At 40.2% G+C, this 18,376-nt stretch overlaps 1 protein-coding gene across 1 annotated transcript in view; it reads right to left on the bottom strand.

The window, feature by feature from the left end:
- The window catches only part of SEL1L2 (SEL1L2 adaptor subunit of SYVN1 ubiquitin ligase), a 37,948-nt gene extending 20,450 nt beyond the window's left edge, over positions 1-17,498 (bottom strand). Inside the window, exons 1-7 of the mRNA XM_065401852.1 lie at positions 17,401-17,498; positions 16,268-16,430; positions 3,993-4,046; positions 3,820-3,879; positions 3,640-3,721; positions 810-964; positions 188-244 (exon numbers count right to left, since the gene is read on the bottom strand). Of these exons, the coding sequence (XP_065257924.1) occupies positions 188-244; positions 810-964; positions 3,640-3,721; positions 3,820-3,879; positions 3,993-4,046; positions 16,268-16,430; positions 17,401-17,450 (621 nt within the window). The 5' untranslated portion in view covers positions 17,451-17,498. The remainder of the gene's footprint in view (positions 1-187; positions 245-809; positions 965-3,639; positions 3,722-3,819; positions 3,880-3,992; positions 4,047-16,267; positions 16,431-17,400) is intronic.
- Between the last annotated feature and the right edge of the window lie 878 nt (positions 17,499-18,376).

Genomic DNA, 18,376 nt, shown 5'->3' with positions numbered 1-18,376 from the left:
ACCATGCTAGCTGAAACTCGGTAGAATAAAGTCTTTTTTAGTGTATAATGGGGTTCTTAATTGTACAGAATCAATGAAGATAAATGACTTTCGTTTACTGCAGAATATTCATGATGCAAATAAACTGGTTGTAGTGAAAACTAGTGTTGCAAGATTTAATCCTCAGCTCTTATTTAAATATACCTACAGAATGATCTTTCTCTAGTCCCTTCCTTCCTGCAAGATGTAATTGTCCAAGAAATACCTGGAAATAAGTATTCAAACATTTTATTTCAGCAATATTCTCTGTCTTTCTGAAATCCCAGAAAAAATACCGTTAATTCCCACTGGGCAGAAAATAAAAGTTTTGAAAGTACTTTATTACTGACTTCTGAGCAAGTAGTATATCTGGAAAGCTTTCATACAATGGAATAAATATTGTAATGGTTTTGGCATAACCTAATAAAATTATTACTTCAATTCATTTTATCGTAGCACCCAGAAACTCTAATCGAGGTTGGGACCCCACTATACTAGGCACTGCACAAACATATGGTTCATGCCTAAAGAGCTGACTTCTAAAGCCCTAATCCTGCAATCAGATCCATATGAGCAGACCTTTGTGTCTGCATGGAGTCCAATGGAAATGAATGGTTATGTGTATGGGATTCAGCCATACCAAGGAGTCTCCTGTACCCATTTCCCCTGTGTGCCCAAATCCTGTTCCCGTTGACTACAACATGACAAAACATTTGTAGTTCATGAATACTGTCCTGTCCCCAGAAGTCAACATTTTTTCCAGAAAAAAGTATCTTAGCTTTATACATTACCTGTATCTGTGTGTCTCCTCTTTCAGCCAAAAACTTATAGTATTGGTGTACATCCCAATCTAAGAAGTCATTGTTCGAACTCAGATTTTCTGATTTTTCCATCAGTCTCACTTTTTCTACTGGCATTTCTTCATTTTTTTCTAATTTATCAGCAACTGTTAATAAAAATGACAAGACAAGAGTTGACATAGAACAGTGGTATTATATTTAGCAATTTAGAGATTGTTAATGTGGGTGGTACATTACATAGAGTTTCATGAAATTATGCAAAAAACTGGTTAGCCAAATAAAGTCGAAAGATGTACCAAGCATGTTCTAGCATTGTTTATACAGTGCTGAATTCAGGAAAAATGATGGTATCTGCCCCTGCCATCTAGATCTTTTGTAGCAGGGGCAATATGGAGGAAACATGAAAAGCAGGCCATTGGATTAGCAAATTGAAAAGACACTTAAAAGGGCTGATGACAAATTCTCATAACAACTACAACACTTAATGTAGGACTGGATTTCAACTAACAAGTTGAGAACTAAAAATGGACAACTGTAGAAAGTGAGAGCAGACGAAGAAACTTGTTTTATGTGAAGCAGAACAAAAGCGAGGAACTTGGAAGAAGGGACAGTGCCTAGATTTGCATTAGAAACTCCGCAGTTTCATTGGTTTATCTGCTCATTATGTCATGTAGATGGAAGGCCAATATGGGCTGACCTGAGAAATGACAACCATGTTTATCAAAATCACAGTATTCCTGCCAGAAATGTACTGGTTATTGCTGCATTTATGCAACTTCCATAAAGATGATGTGTATGTATTTGAGGAACTAGAAGTAAGATATCGGAATTACTTTCATAACTTGAATATTAAGGTCAATAATTCTTGGTATGAGCATAGCAATAAATGACATTTTATTGGTGTTGCATTAAGAGTAAAATTGATAAATGGGAAAGATAGCATGGAAATTAATAATACAAGATACTTCAATTTGGTATATATTACTTTCAGATATGAAAAGTTGGTTTTCCATTTTTCTTATAAAATATTATATGAAGGTTACTTTATAATTCAGAGAGAAAGAATATCTTTATCCAGGCAAATTAAAGTTAAAGTTGAGAATGTGACTTTTAAAAAATGAACAGTGTTATAATTTAACAAACATCAGTGAAACGTTGGGAGTTCAAAAAACATGCAGTGAACATTTTAACATCAGTGTTAACTTTGCCCCCTATCTCTGCCCTCCCTCTACCAGTACACTGAAGAGCCTCATCAGTTCCCACAAGAAATTTAGTCATCTCTTTTAAATAAATAACAATATGTGGCTTTCAAGTGTATGATAAAACCTACCACCCATGCTTCCAGTTGATGTGGGGCATGTTCAGTTATAAAGAGGAAAGTGTTTGGGCAAGCTCATAACTCAAATGGTTGAACAGGTTTTGCCTCTAACTTCAGTGAAGAAATATAGGTGTCATGAGCTATGGCTATGTTGGCTTGGTTTAAAACTTCTATGGAGCCTTAAATGTGGTTCTCTTTGGGTTTATAAGCTTGAATGTGGTTTGGGAGAACCATGTTTGAGGCTACCATAGTTGTGGAGCTTCTAAAGTTCCAGTGTCAGATTAGTTTCCATGATTAGGGCAGGGGTACCCAGTAGAAATTTGTCTGAGGTATAAGTTTGCAGTGACACAAGGTAGATGCAGCCTCCCTCATGCCATCAGAGATTGTGCTCAGCCCCTTAAACTGGTGGCACTGGCTGGAAAGTGGCATAGCCAATGATGTCCAGGGTGTGTCTAGATTCACTTCCTCTTATGAAGATGGGGATGCCAAAATCAGGCTTCTAATGGAAACTGTCTTAGAACTTTAACTATGATGTCCCTAGCATGTTTCCAAAATCTTATTGTAACTACTATCTGAAAATACACAGTATTAATGGAACTCATGAGACGGCAATACTACATAGCTTAAACTCTACCATTAGATATATGTGCATAGCTCCTGTAGAAGATCTTAATGAAAGCTGCATCTGAGAGCAGAATCAGGTGCAATATATATATATATATATATATTGTGACAGACCCAGACCAGTGGGGTACAGGAGTCTGGTAGAGGGCAAATATACTGGTCACTGGATGAGTAGTTTTCTGTTCCCTGAGTGACCAGAGAAGGGGCTGCACTAGAGTAATCAGGAACCTGCTAGAACCAGTTAAGGCAGGCAGGCTAATTAGGACACCTGGAGCCAATTAAAAAGCTGCTAGAATCAATTAAGGCAGGCTAATCAGGGCACCTGGGTTTTAAAAGGAGCTCACTTCAGTTTGTAGTGTGAGAGTGTGAGGAGCTGGGAGCAAGAGGCGCAAAGAGCTGAGAGTGAGAGGGTGTGCTGCTGGAGGACTGAGGAGCACAAGTGTTATCAGACACCAGGAGGAAGGTCCTGTGGTGAGAATAAGGAAGGTGTTTGGAGGAGGCCATGGGGAAGTAGCCCAGGGAATTGTAGCTGTCATGCAGCTGTTACAGGAGGCACTATAGACAGCTGCAGTCCACAGGGCCCTGGGCTGGAACCCGGAGTAGAGAGTGGGCCCGGGTTCCCCCCAAACCTCCCAACTGACCTGGACTGTGGGTTCTTCCAGAGGGGAAGGTCTCTGGGCTGTTCCCCAACCCACATGGTGAATCTCTGAGGCAAGAAAATCCACCAATAAGCGCAGGACCCACCAAGATAGAGGAGGAACTTTGTCACAATATATAACCAGTTATAAATGAGAAATTGTTTTTTCTTCACTTCACATATTATTTTTCATTTGTTCTAAAATGAGGTATGACAATAGTAATAACATGTGGATTGCTTACTGAAATATGCCACTTTCCTGTAATTAGTTAGTGCTGCTTCACAATTTCTTGGAACGTTGATTCCGACCCAGTAACGGTATCCCTAATACAATAAATAACAGATATTTTTCTTATTCTTTAACCTTTGGATTATTATATAGAGAACAAGAAATAGAGCTGCCAAATATATAATTTACAAACCAAAATCATCTGGGATATCAAATTTCCTCCAAGACTTCCAAATGTATAATAAACAAGTGCCTAAAACATAGAAACAAAAAATTATACAAGGAATGAAAAAAACAAAACCAGTTGTATTTTTGGTAAGTCCTTTCTTTAATTTTTAAAAGCATATCACTTTTTATTTTTCTTACCTTGGCTTGATTATACTCCATTCCTATGCCATATGAAAACATAAATCCTAAAGCCTGCAGATCCAAAATAAAAGCACATGTCAGTACATTTATTTATGTGTGGTCATTCATTTTGTTTATACAAGTTGAAACAGATGCTGCCTGTTTTATTTTATTGTATGTAATTTCTTTTCTGATTTGTGAGGGGCTTTTAAGAGTTAAAACTCTTCTAACTGGGGTTATGAAGTCTTCATTTAGTAACTTGCTATGGTGCTTTGCTTTTTTGTTACCAGTCAGGTGAGCAGGTTAGGCTTGTGTGAAGCATGATTCAAGATAAGATTAATCTTAGACAACTGTTAAAAACTAAAGAAAACTATATTGGTTATTATTTTGAAACTTGTCTAGTTGAACTACCAGAGAAAGTTTCCTCCAATAAGGTGGTATCATTTTGTTTGTTAAGAGCCATGACCTGAACTGAAGCACCGAAACCTTGTTTCACGGTTTATGCTGGAGTAAGCAGCACCAGCTCAAATCAATTCTGACTAGCAGTGGTTTAGATTTTTTTGACACAAAATTGGTTTTGACTAAAACAAATTCTATGGGAAAAATTTCATTTCTGAAATTTTCAATATTTGGATTTTGTAAAATCCAAAAATTTCCATAAAAAACTAGGGACAAAAATGGGGGGGAAACTTATTTTTTTGCAGTGGGGGAAAGAAATCATGTCATGACTAGCTCTACTTTGCACACCAATTCAGCATGTTTATACTAGACGGCTTGTTCCTGGTAGCTACACGTCTGCCAAAAAAAAAAAAAATGGTAGTTTTCCTCAGTCACCTTATGTGCCCTCTACACAGCACCTCTGTCTTGTTAGAAGTGCCACAGCTGGGCCAAGCTGTAGTGTACTGCCCCTTACTGATTAACAACTCATTTCTGTGCAGTGGCTGATGTTTGAAGAAAAATCCAAACTTTTTCTCTCCTTGGATCACATCATTGAGAAGAAACCTTATTTTTACTTGGTAAAGTAAACATAGAAATACATGGGAAAACAAAATAAATCTAAGGATTGAGACAAACTGGTTTCCCTTGATTTTTTAGCTCTATCACTACGCAATGGATTGGTAACCCTCTCCCAGCCATCTTAAATTCAGAACTAGGAAGTTATGGGAGGGCCTAAACTAAAACCCATGGAAAAAGGGTTTAATGTGGCTCCACCTAATGAACAGTCCCTGCTTTCCTTTCTGTAAGGGGAGAGGAAACATAGCAGTATTTCTGTCCTCCTTTCAGGAAGAGTGAAGAAACAATGCTTCTGAGCCTTTTAAAAGAATACAAGGGAAAGCTGTATTTCAATACTGTATCATTCATGCACTATTTGTACTACATATCCCACCCATGAGAGAAGGCTCACAGAACATGAAAGAGGATACAAAATTAAAAGGAACATTCCAGGGTGTTAAATGGGGAAAGAAATGTAATTCCTATCCTCCCCGACCTTTTGAGTTCTGCTCTGAAGAATCCCCAAAACATAAAGGAAATACACCTCTACCCCGATATAATGCGATCCGATATAACACAAATTCAGATATAACGCAGTAAAGCAGTGCTCCGGGGGGGTGGGGCTGTGCACTCGGGTGGATCAAAGCAAGTTTGATATAACGCGGTTTCACCTATAACGCAGTAAGATTTTTTGGCTCCCGAGGACAGCGTTATATCGGGGTAGAAGTGTATATGGTGAGGCACACTGCTGCCTGAGAGCCTTTTCTCCAAGATCCTGGATAAATGAGACCCTCTCTCCTCTGACACACACACGACCAGATTCTGATGTCACTTATGTCGGCGTAAATCTGTGGTAACTCATTAAAATCAACAGAACTAGTCTGGGTTTACATGGGTCTAACTGTAATCAGAATGTGTCCCACAGTGCTTCTTAAAATACTACACCAACCTTCCACTCTCTTTGGAATTCTAACATTCTGTGATTTTACTAAGGTAACTTTAGTTATTTGATAATATTTGATGGTCATGGCATTTTAGTCCTTTTTAATATTGGCTACTGTATCATGATAGGAAATGCCTCTTATTCCTTTGAAACTTTTATAGATTAGTTAAAAAACAGGTTTCTGTGAGAGACTGGAGTGGTCTGTCTGGGCAGAGGATTCAGAAAACACAGCGTTATAGGGTAATTTACCCAAGTGGTCGAGTGGCTACAATAACTTTTCATTTCAGTAGCTTCACTAAGGAGATGGGTCTCTCCCGAGGCTTCAAAATATCCAGGCCCTGAGCCTATAGAGCAATGGTTCTCAACCAGGGGTCCGAGGCCCCCTGGGAGGCCGTGAGCAGGTTTCAGGGGGGCCGCCAAGCAGGGCCAGCAGGGCCCAGGGCAGAAAGCTGAAGTCCTGCCACATGGGTTTGAAGCCCAGGCCCTGTGCCCCACCACCTGAGGCTGAAGCCAAAGCCTGAGTAATGTAGCTTTGCGGGGGCTCCTGTGGCATGAGGCCCCGGGCAATTGCCCTGCTTGCTACCCACAACACTGACTCTGGCTTTTATATGCAGAAAACCTGCTATTGTAACACAGGTGGGCCATAGAGTTTTTATAGCATGTTGGGGGGGCCTCAGAAAGAAAAAGGTTGAGAATCCCTGCTATAGAAGGCTAAACAGGAAAGCCATTATGTTAAATAACTTTTAAACAGGGTGGAACAATGGGTTTGGCTGTGACAAATGTTTTTAAAGCCATGCAATAAAAGGAGAAAAAGTCCCTGAGGGAAAATCTATGCCCATTTACCTGGAACATGGATAGCACAAATGATTACCATACATATGGATTTGGGGTATTGGTAATCGGTCATGTCTGTAACTTGGTTTCCTGGAGTTATGTGAACACTGTCCCTCTGAAAAGGGCCAAACTACAGTAGGACTGGGAAGTCAGGATGATGCAAGTCTATGTCTGTTTATGAAGGGAAAGTCTTAAGGCCCTAATATGACTACGTCTTCACTCAAGGGGGGGGTCGATTTAAGATACGCAAATTCAGCTACGCGAATAGCGTAGCTGAATTCGACGTATCGCAGCCGACTTACCCTGCTGTAGGGACGGCGGCAAAATCGACCTCTGCGGCTTCCCGTCGACGGCGCTTACTCCCACCTTCGCTGGTGGAGTAAGAGCGTCGATTCGGGGATCGATTGTCGCGTCCCAACGGGAAGCGATAAATCGATCCCCGAGAGGTCGATTTCTACCCGCCGATTCAGGCGGGTAGTGTAGACCTAGCCTAAGGACCGAAGTCAATGGGAGTCTTTTGACTGACAGTAATGGTCATTGGATTGGGATCTTATGTGACGAAAACTTGAAGTCTTTTACCTTCACACAGTCCTCCATGTTCAGAAGTCCTTTAGATGAAAAATGTCTAGGGATAATAAGAGCCTTTGGGATGTTGATGCATCATGGACCCAAAAAATGACCCTTCAGTGATCACACATTCCCCAGGATGGAAGAAGTGGGAATATCTTTTTGTTAAATAGCAGTATTAGCTTAAGTCAGATTTATTAAATCTATCCATCCATGCAAGGCTCCTATCACCTTGATAGCTAAGCTCCAAAATTCAATGCTCAACAAAGCTGAAATTGAATGAGCTAAGTAAATCTTCATATTTCATTCTGCTGAGAAAGATGCTTCTCTGAAAATAAGATCGTGCACTAGGAATATTTTTGGATATTTTTGAACAAATGGCCCAGACATAGCTGGATACTGAAATGTGTAATGTCTGACCCAGTAAAAAAAGTTCAGATAGTGAAAGACCAAATGTTTTCATTTAATATGATCTCACAAGTGAGCCACACTATTGGCCAAGTGACAGACTGACACCTCTGTTCTTCCACTCTGAATAACTTCAGTTCCCAAGAAGAGGTGCATTTAAATACTCCCTGAAAATGGCTGCCACTAATTCTAGACGAGTCCAAATGATGCCATTGACTTAACTGGGCTTTGGATCAGTTCTTTAAAGAGTCATAAATCCAGCAGTGAGTAGCCAATGAAGCAGATGCTTCATGGGTAAGGCTGTAAGAAAATCATGGGCTGTGATTTTGTTGTGGAAACTACAACTTTTAACATACACCACAACTTTTAATAGTTGCTGCAGACTTGAGTGGCATTGTGATCCTGTGCACCAGGTCACAACCTCACTCATTCACAGTGTCACAACAGATGGAGAGGAGGCTGGGCCAAATTTGAGTGAGGGGTGTTGTAACCTGGCACACTCAAATTTGTCCCCGCACCAAAACTGCAAAGTTTACATTAAAATAAAAATGAAACATTATGAATAAACAGTTTCAGACATAGAGACAAAAAAACAATCCCCTTATAAAGCTCTAAATGTGAGAGATGATGCAAACAGTGTAGAGTCAGAATGTATATTCACTCTATAGGAGAAAAGGAACTGGCAGATAAGCTGTGTGTATACACACCTTGAGGCATATGCATGGACTTCTTTTTTACAAGGGATCTTGAGTTTTACGATTTATCCTAGTTAATCAACTCCCAAGGTCATGAGCATACAAGACAACCTGGGACTGCATAGTGTAGCTCTGCAGCAGACATGTACCTTTGGAGAAATGCTAGTTCTATTTTAAAATGACTTAACTCTATCTGCAGTAATTCATGTTTAGTCATTAAATATTTCAATTCTAACACCCTCTTATTTTTAAAACGTGATTGTGATTATTATACTTAATGCAATGTCACGATTTCCACTTTAACCTCCAATTGTATTTCAGTCCCTTGGCTGTAAAAATTTTGTGATGGGGACTAAAACATTGCATACATGCTTTCAGCCCAAGATCAATTTAATTTCTGTACATTTTGAGAATAAAATTATCTTGTGCATTTGAACTAGGAAAATATGTAATTGGATTGTTTAAATTATTTTTGCTTCCTGACATTCTAACTCAAAAAAAAGAAGAATTGTTTAAAAGTGTTACATGTTTACACTAGTGATTAATGACAAGTCATATGGCTAATTCGGGAAATTTCAAATTGTTACTGTGACCAAGTCATCTCAGGCTGGGACAATGAGAGGCAGTATGATTAGTGCCCAGAGAAAGGGAGTACCTTGCTTCACTCTATAAGCAGAGGCAGTAAATTATTTTTTGTCAAAGTCCAAAGTTCTTGGTCAAGGTATAATCAAGGTCCAGATTCCAGAGAAAATAATAAAAAACACAATAATGATACTAATAATAAGTAAATAAAATTTTTGGGGGGTCTGTTCAAAAGCATCTGGCGGTCCGGATTTGGCATGCGGTCCACCTATTGACTACCACTGCTCTACAGTGAATGCTCATTTCCAGAATGGCTTTGACAGTCTCCAGGATGTTTCAGATTCAGCTTTCATCAGCCAGAACGGTACTTCTAAGACACAATGACTTTGGGAGAGAGGGGATATCGAAAAAAGTAAAAACTGGAGGGCGGCTGAGAACTATGTCCAGTGAGATTGGTGGGTGAGTGAGTGGGTGGGTGGGTGGATGGGTGAGTAGGTGTGAGAGAAAGAGCGAGTTGAGGGGGAGAGAGAGTAAAATAATTTTATAATAAAATCAATTACTGTAAATGATACTTTTTTCACTATATAGTTAAAATATTTTAGCAGGCTTACTGTAAACATTCAATGGTTACCTACTAAATTTAGACAAAACGTTCTTCTCAGATCCACATGGCGGATCATGACTGATATTCTGCTCTCCCTGCGCGCACAGATCTCCTCTCTTTTAAAATCTGATTTTCAAAGATGCCGTTAGAATAATCTCCATATAAACAGGCACTAAAACTATCAAGGAAGTCTACAAACTAATTCACGATTATAAAATACGTCTTTGACAGAAACAGAGGACCCAAGAAATTCACAATTCAGCATGATACTCCCCCATATCCTCCAAGTATGTTTGGTGTTGAATTATACTGTTTAATGTATGGTCAGTGGCTAATAAATTTTACCATCAGCCATGATTTAATTAGAACTCTGGCATAGCATCGATAACTGAGATATGGCTGGTTGAAGCTTCGCCATGAATAACTGGCCCAGCTGATTTCCACTAGGTATTTAGTTCAGTATGAACTCTGAGAAGGGACTGTGAAGGGGTGGCTGTGATTTTTTTATATCCAATGTGAGACATAGCAGGTTACCTGCTCTAAGGCCTTGATTCAGTAAAGTACTTAAGTATTTGTTTATAGTTATGCATTTGTGTAAGTGTTGTGTGAGTTCAATTGTGGATTAAAACAGGATCTAATAGAGTGTGTCCATCTAATGTATGAGTCACAGGATGACATAGGGAAGGGCTTAATGATAGTTTACAAATGTCCCTTCACCTAGTGCTTCCACAGTGCAGCGGTGCTGGTGAATGTGCTTGGTGACTTCAGGGTCCATGCTGATGATGATTCTTTTGGACTGGTTTATAGCCATTAATGTCATCTGATTACTATAAGGTTGTCCCAGGTGTTTTCCATTAGGTACTCCGGCCTTGGAATCTCTTAATCTATAACATTAGTTCTATGACTTAATTCTCTCCTTAAATAAATAAATGGAAGAGCTGTGGGACCTTAGCCATTTACAGTGCTAGACTATGGCACTGGTCCAAGACAGTAAAACATCATACTTTAAATTGTAGCTATATTTTTCTCTGATACCATTTATGGATTGATCAATTATTTTAATAGGATTTACAGGATTCCACTGGATTTAAGCACTAATCCTATTGTGAGCCAGTGCCTGCAGAACAGCACTTAGATTGAATATTGTGGTGAAATGATAAATGATTTAATGTGTTTCAGAAGATTCGGTTCTCTTTTGTAGAGCCTGTCACCATGGAAATTAGGCACTAATGAAGGAAATTCAACAAACAAAAGACAATAAAATGTTAACATGAATGGATCTTGAATTTCATCCTGATGATCTCTAGACTCTGGCTTTCCCAAGAAGAGCCAAATTCAAAGGTGGAGGCCTTCAACTAGCACTACTACTGCTGGCCCTTTGAGGGGGGGATTATATTCCTCACTCTAGCCCCTATAATCACTAGTTCCTCTGTAAATTCCAGGATAGAGGAAGCTCTGGTGGGAACTGAGCAAGATGGGAAAGGGTGGGGGAACAGCACATGCTGCTACAGCCATTTTGGCTTGCACCACAAGCCATTACAGCAGTAGGGAGTCTGCTGTAATTTTGAGTTGCTCCCAAGGCTTCCTGGGTTATGCAAGGAGGGGCATTTTGGCCCCCATAGGAGCCCTGAAATCAGAGGGTGCAAACATGGCTTAAAGTCATGCTCATCTTGGGTTTTGCCTTCAATATTGCACCTGCAGGGAGGAACAGCACAGGAGCTGACGGCAAGCACTTTCAGATGACCTTAACTGCTGTGATGCTGTGTACGGTGAGAGGAAGCTGAGATGTCTTGTGGGGTGCCACAGATGGTGAAAGGCATAACAGATCATTGCTGCTATCTTGGAATTCAGGAGTATTATTGGATTTAATAGGACCTTGAGGCTGCCTATTAGTCTGATGAAAGTTGGGAATACCCCATCAATATACAATGTGAACACTCTTATACTTATTGATTCCTCTTGCCAGCCAGTGTCATTCTTGGCTTGCATAGCAGCCAGTTTATTTCCATTCATCTTTGTGTCAGAAAATGAAAGAGTAAGAATGTGGCATCAGTGCAGAGGGAACAACAACAAATATGAAGGTACAATTTCCATTCTAACCCTTGTTTTCAACTGCTGATAGTGTATCTTTCTGAAACTTTCAACTTCTAGGATGAAATTTGTCATAGTTTTTTGTATGGAATATAAACATAGTTACAAGATGGAACCCTGAAGGACATTACAGGTAGGGTCCTTCACAGAGGATGAGCAGCTCCACAATAATACTCTATAGGATTTCTCTGAATCGAAGGAGTGAATCCACAAAAGAGCTACTCTGCCCACTTTTGCAAGAGCCTACAGGTGTATCAACAATATTTCATTGACAATGGTCAAAAGTTGCTCATTGATTATTAAAATTGTTTTCACAAGCACAACCTTTGATATCAATAGTTTCACTTGCATGCCCTGACTGGTATGGAGCAAGAATAGTGATAGATTAAGTGTATTGGGAGTTGATTTATTATGATCTTCTATATAATCTTCCCTAAAATGGGAGGTTCAAGACATGATTGGAAAAACAATTAATTTCCAACAGTCACTACTTGGGCCAGGGACTAACCACCTCTGGAATAAGCATGACTGGGCAGCTTGTCCTCTTGCTCTACCACCATTCATCTTACCTGAGAATTAAGTGAAGAGTTATTCACAGCAAACAAAACATTTGACTTTATTACCATGCTGAAGCAGTTGTAATTAATCAGACTACTTACACTTCATAACGGTTAACACTTTCATTCAACAATTGCCATAGCACAGAAATTGAAAAAACCTGATCACTCTGAGCAAGTTTTTTTTATCATTGGAGCTCCAGCTTTGTCACTTCCTTGTGTCAGCTGATCTGTGAGGACAGTCCAGGATGAATGAGGAGTGAGGTGTCAAAGTGTGACTATGTCAATGGCCACAGACAGCCGATTGTTATGATGGTTCCTTTAAACTAGGGGCTTTATTGCTCAGGATTTGAGCAAGACATTTCTCTTGGATAATTTTGCAATTTTAAAACTCCTTTGTGGAAAGATGTATGCAGAAATAGGTCCACCACCTCAGCAGAAGTGAGAAGATGGCTTAATCTCACTATGTCAGATGTGTATTTCTAACTGTGGGGCAGGCAAACCAGCTAACTGGTATATGACCCATAACGATTTAACAAGTGGCATTGCAATTGTAATCAAGGCAATCCATTTATGTATAGGTATCAAAGAAATGTTAATTAGGCTAGCAATCCCCAACTCATTCACTTTGTATTGATAAGAATCAAAGAATAGTTGCTAAGTGTATTTGTCTGTGTTTACCTATATCCAGTTACAAGTTTATCAATGTAACCAAATTAGCTTTTAGATCGGGGTGGGCAAAATACGACCCGCGGGTCCGTCTAACATTTCTGTCCGTCCCGCCAGGCTCTTTGGCTGCCCTCTCACAATCTCCAGGCCGCTAAAAGTCCCACAGCGCAGCGGGGCACTCAGGCAGGCTGCCTGCCTGCCATGGCCGCATGCCACTCACGGAAGCGGCTGGCTGCTGCTGGCACATCTCTGCGCGCCCCTGGTGGGAGGAGGCGGCTCCGCATGCTGCCCTCGCCCCCAGCATTGTCCCCACAGCTCCCATTGGCCAGAAACTGGCCAATGGAAGCTGTGAGGGCAGTGCTTGCGGGCACAGGCAGCGCACGGAAACCCGTTGCCCCCCTCCCACCAAGGAGCGCATAGAGACGTGCCAGCAGCAGCCAGCCGCAGCCGCTTCTGGGAGTGGTGTGGGGCCACGGCAGGTAGCCTGACTGAGCCCTGCTGCACTGCTGGCTGGAAGCCACCAGTGGTAAGTGCCTCCCGGCCAGAGGCTGCACCTCGCACCCCCTCCCACACCCCAACTCCCTGCCCCAGGTCAGAACCGCCTCCTGCACCAAACTCCCTCCCAGAGCCCACACCCCTCACCCTCTCCTGCACCCCAACACTCTGCACCAGCCTGGAGCTCCTTCCTGCACCCAAACTCCCTTCCAGACCCCGCACCCCCTCCGTTAATATAGTAGAAATGTGCAGCGTGTGATGACTTACCAAAATTCGTGGAGTGGCCCCCCTGCAAAAATTATTGCCCACCCCTGTTTTAGATGCTAAATCCTTTTCATGACTTAATTGCCTTACATTATCCAGGTGACTGTGTTCAGTTAACCTTAAGATCAAAGATGTGAGACACTGCAGGAAATTAATAATATTACTTATATTATCTTCAGCTTATCTGTCCCTGTTATAATGAAAGACCAGCTAATTGCTTTATGCAAATGAGTATTACTAAATTACCTGTGTATGCGTAAGAAATTGAATGTTAACTTTAAAGTGACGGGTCAGTGTGTCCTCAACAAAGAAGAACCTTCAGAGTCACATGCTGTGCTCAAAATACTTAACAGCCCACTTCAGCTATAAAAGAGAAACCTCCGGCCTGATCCGGCATCTCTAGTCTGCTGAACTTTGAACAGGGAAAAGTTTAAGTTGTGGGAAAGAGATCTTCCAATAGTTATTTGGAATACCCTGGAAAATGCAGGGAAAGACTCTAACAGACTTTACATCTAAGCTACATTTGGATTCTAACCTTTTCGGATGATTCCAGAGAGACTTTTTGAAACCAGCAGACGCATCTATCACTGCTACAAACCTGATATAAGGACCTTGTAAGCATTTGTAATGTATATAATCTTTTAGCTATTCAATAACTCTCTTTTCTTAATAAATCTTTAGTTAGTTTACTAAGAATTGGCTGACGTGATATTTGGGTAAGATCTGAGACATATATTGATCTGAGGGTAAGTGTCTGACCCTTTGGGATTGGTAGAATCTCACATATGGTGAATAGGGTTTTCAATAATCTCTCACTATATCAAACCAACGTGTCTAGATGAGAACCAAGGGCTGGAATGCCTAAAGGGGACTGTGTTTGGCTTCTTGTTAATCATTGTGGTACTGCAGAAGCTCTTTTGTTACTGGCTGGGTGAATCTAATTATAGAATAAACCACCAGTTTTGAGGATTGTCTGTCCTATTTCTTGCAGTCTGCCCTGAGTGTGGCATTCTCAGTGTGGTCCATCCCCAGCACCCGGTCACATTAACTCACAGGGGTGCTGGACCAATTTTTATAGTGGGAGTGCTGAGAGCCATTTAGCCAAACTGTAAACCCTGTATATAATGGAAACCACTTCAAGCCAGGTGTGTGGCAGCACCCTTAGTTCCAGAACCTATGCTAACACACTGTTTCTAGACCTACTCCAAATATGAGTGTGTCCTCTGTTTAGTTTGAGTAAGAAGCCACCTTGGTTAGTCCCATTGTTGCCATGAGATTTGAAGCAAACACAAGTTATCCTTGACAAAGCTATTAAAGTGTCCAAGACAGAAATCTGGCAACAATGATACCCAAGCATAACAAGATCACAGTAAACGTATGTAAATATCACAGTGAGTGATGGGGTAGTCTGAGAATTTTTATTTTCGAATTCATTTTATTCCAGATATCTCTCCGTAGTTGGACACACCCACACAAATCTATCTTTGGGATCTGGGCACCTTTTACACCTGAAATTTGATACAAAGTGTGCCACACTGCCTTTGCTTATTTTGTCTTACATATCTGCTTTAACAAAACAGTCAATTCAAGGCCAAGTGAATCATCCAGCAAGGTTGGATGACTTATTCACTGTTATATTATGAATAAAATCATGGGCTTTCTCTTGCAGAATTGGGTCCATTCGAGTGGTCCTGGTTATTTACTGCCATTATGTGAACATGGATTGGGTGTGCTATGGAGGTGGTAGAGTAAGTCCTAAGGTGATGTGAATCTTGCATGATTCTGCAGAGAACCTGAGCAAGGTCCATTAGGTTTGAAAGGAGTCCCATTAGTCCTTGCAGCTAGAAGACGTGGTCGTAAAGGGGTTTTACTCCCCTCCAAAATTCCTTCAAGTGACATCTGGTGTGTAACAGTGAAGATTGAGCAACTCAAAGTTCCCCATCATGCAATGTTAAAATATTTTGTATTTTTAATTAAAACTACTGTTGTCCAGCAGAAAGTTAAAATTCTGGACAATATCACTAGCTACAATTGCAACAACTAAACATAGTTTTCAGCATCTGTGTACAAATATCCAAAGTTAAAAATAATCAAGTTACTGTCAGGTGGTGCTAGACTCAAAAATTAGATTTTAAAGTTACAGAAATAATAATGGAAAGCAGTATGTTGTTTCTAGTTAAACATTTCCTGGAGTGTTTAGACCCCCAAAATTGCACTTTATTCCTAGTGCTTGAGAAAGTTAAACTGACTACAAACATACCAGTAAGTGACACTGATTAGTCTATTTCAATTGTGCAACATGAACAAAGTTCTAAAAACAATCAATCAACTTATATAGTGAAAAGTAAAGTAGATTTTTAAAATTCAGTTGTAACTATCTGGTGCTACTATTTAAAAATGGATTTAACTGGAGAATGATTAAAAACAATTTTAATTAATACTTACCTGTTGTGTGGTCCCACATTATACCAACATATATGTAAACAAAGTACACCACACCTTACTGCTTTTCAAATATTAATAAGCTTTCCAGTTGAGTAATGTCCTATTCAAAGCTTTATACACTTAAAAAAAACCCCAAAACTACTTACAGTTTGGCCTTTATGAGATCCTTTTTCAGCCAAAGTCTCATATAATGTCACAGCTGCAGTTATATTTTGAGGACCATGATAACCAAACAGCAAAGCAGCAGCCAATTCCTCCATAGCTTTCAAATGTCCCATATCTGCTGCTTTGGTAAGGAGTTGGTAAGCTCTGATTCAAGAATATGAAATTCAGGTTTAATCATCTGATATTAATTTCTCCCCTCAAGTACAGTACCTGTATCTCTAAGAGGAGATTTAGCAACTAAAGTGTACTAATTCAAGAACTAATTTCTATTATGCACCTCCTGAAAGCTAACTAAAACATGCTTCTCTGGCAGCAGAGAAGTTTTAATTTCTTTCTTTGCAGCCACCCTTCCTTGAACAGTAACTTCAAATTCATGTGATTAGTAGAGCTGGGTCAAATTTTTCAGATTAATAGTTTGCCAAAAAATGTAGTGCTAGCCAACCTGAAACTATTATGGTGAGGATAACTCTTTCCTTATAACTCACTTGTGATGTAGGAAACTCAGTGGCTAGAGTACTTTCCAGCAATACGAGAGACCAAAGTTCAACTCACTTCTCCATATCAGACATAGAGGGAAATTTAACCCGGGTCTCCCCCATCCCACGTGAATGTCCTAACTGCTGCCACCACCCAGAAAAAAAATTTTTTTTTGGATGGATTTGTTCAGCTGGATACAGACTTTTTTTTTCAATTCACTAGAATTTTTCCACAACTTTTGGACACGTTTTAATTAATTAAACTGATTTTTTTTTTTGCTGATTTGTATGTCTTTGCACTATGCTTTATCAATGTAGAATGCAAAATTCCAATTAAATGCAAACCAATCTAGGTAACTAAGCTAGAATAGAAATATTCAGTAATGCTGAACTTGACAAAGTCACCGTCGGTCCCAATCCTGCCAAAAGTGATGCCCAGGAATATTTTTCCTCTCGCAGGGGTCTATCGATGTCAATGAGAGTCTGTACCAGGAACAGTACAGTAAGATCAAACTCTTTATGGGATGGAGACCTAGACTGTAAACTCCTCAGTGCATGTTCTTGTTTGTCTTTATAGCACAATGTTATCTTTATTATTGATTTAGCCCCACAAGTAAGTCTAAAGAGTTTAGACTTACTCCTCTTTCTCTTTTTTGCTTTTGGAATGTTTCAGGATTTTGTTGCTCATTTTATAAAGCTGATGTCCTCGCTCCTCATTCTTCTTTCTCCTAGCCAGATCTTCTGCTATAGGTGAACACAAATGTAAATTAAAATGATCAAAAATTTAAAAATAAACCACTTTTTTTGAACTAGAGCAAATACTCTTCTGACACAGCTGCTGTGATTCCCAACTACATATGAGAGGTTTTTGTTTGAAAATTTTCTCCTTTAGATCAGTTTAGATTAGAGATTCAATATCCATTTGTACATGAGCGCAGGTAGTTGTAATCACTGTTACTAAAGAAAAGAAATACAGGTAGTCAAATGTCCCTGTCATATCAGCATCCAGAATGCTGATAAAATCTTGGAAGATCTTCTGTGTTGTTAGTTTAGATTATGCCAGGTTCTCTGTGCAGTGATACTTGGAGACAGATCTGTAGAAGCACTCAGAGAGCCTTAGGGCTGGTCTACACTGCCGCGCTAGTTCGGCGGCTGGGGATCGAAGTTCCGGGTTCGATTTATCGTGTCTGGTGTGGACGCGATAAATCGAACCAGGAAGTGCTGGCCGTCGACTGCGGTACTCCAGCTCAACGAGAGGAGTACCGCGGAGTCGACGGGGAGCCTGCCTGCCGCGTGTGGACCGCGTCTGAACCGCAGTAAGTTCGAAGTACGGTATGTCGAATTCAGCTACGTTATTCACGTAGCTGAATTTGCGTACCTTACTTCGACTTGGGGGGTAAGTGTAGACCAAGCCTTAGTCTCTGATTAGAGTTGAACCTTAAGGCAGTGTTGCTTACTGAGAGCTGGGTATTGGTTTTGGCCTGAAATTTATGAAAAAAGAGATTGCCTGCATTCTGTTTGTTACTCTTAGAATATATTCAGACTCCACATCACTGATTTCTTATGCAAGGGAAAACAGACTTGAAAAGCCCTGGACATCTGCTACTGTTCATC

This window comes from Emys orbicularis, chromosome 3 (assembly GCF_028017835.1).
Source record: "Emys orbicularis isolate rEmyOrb1 chromosome 3, rEmyOrb1.hap1, whole genome shotgun sequence".
In the NCBI taxonomy this organism is placed as follows: Eukaryota; Metazoa; Chordata; order Testudines; family Emydidae; genus Emys; species Emys orbicularis.
This window is presented reverse-complemented; position numbering and strand designations above follow the sequence as displayed.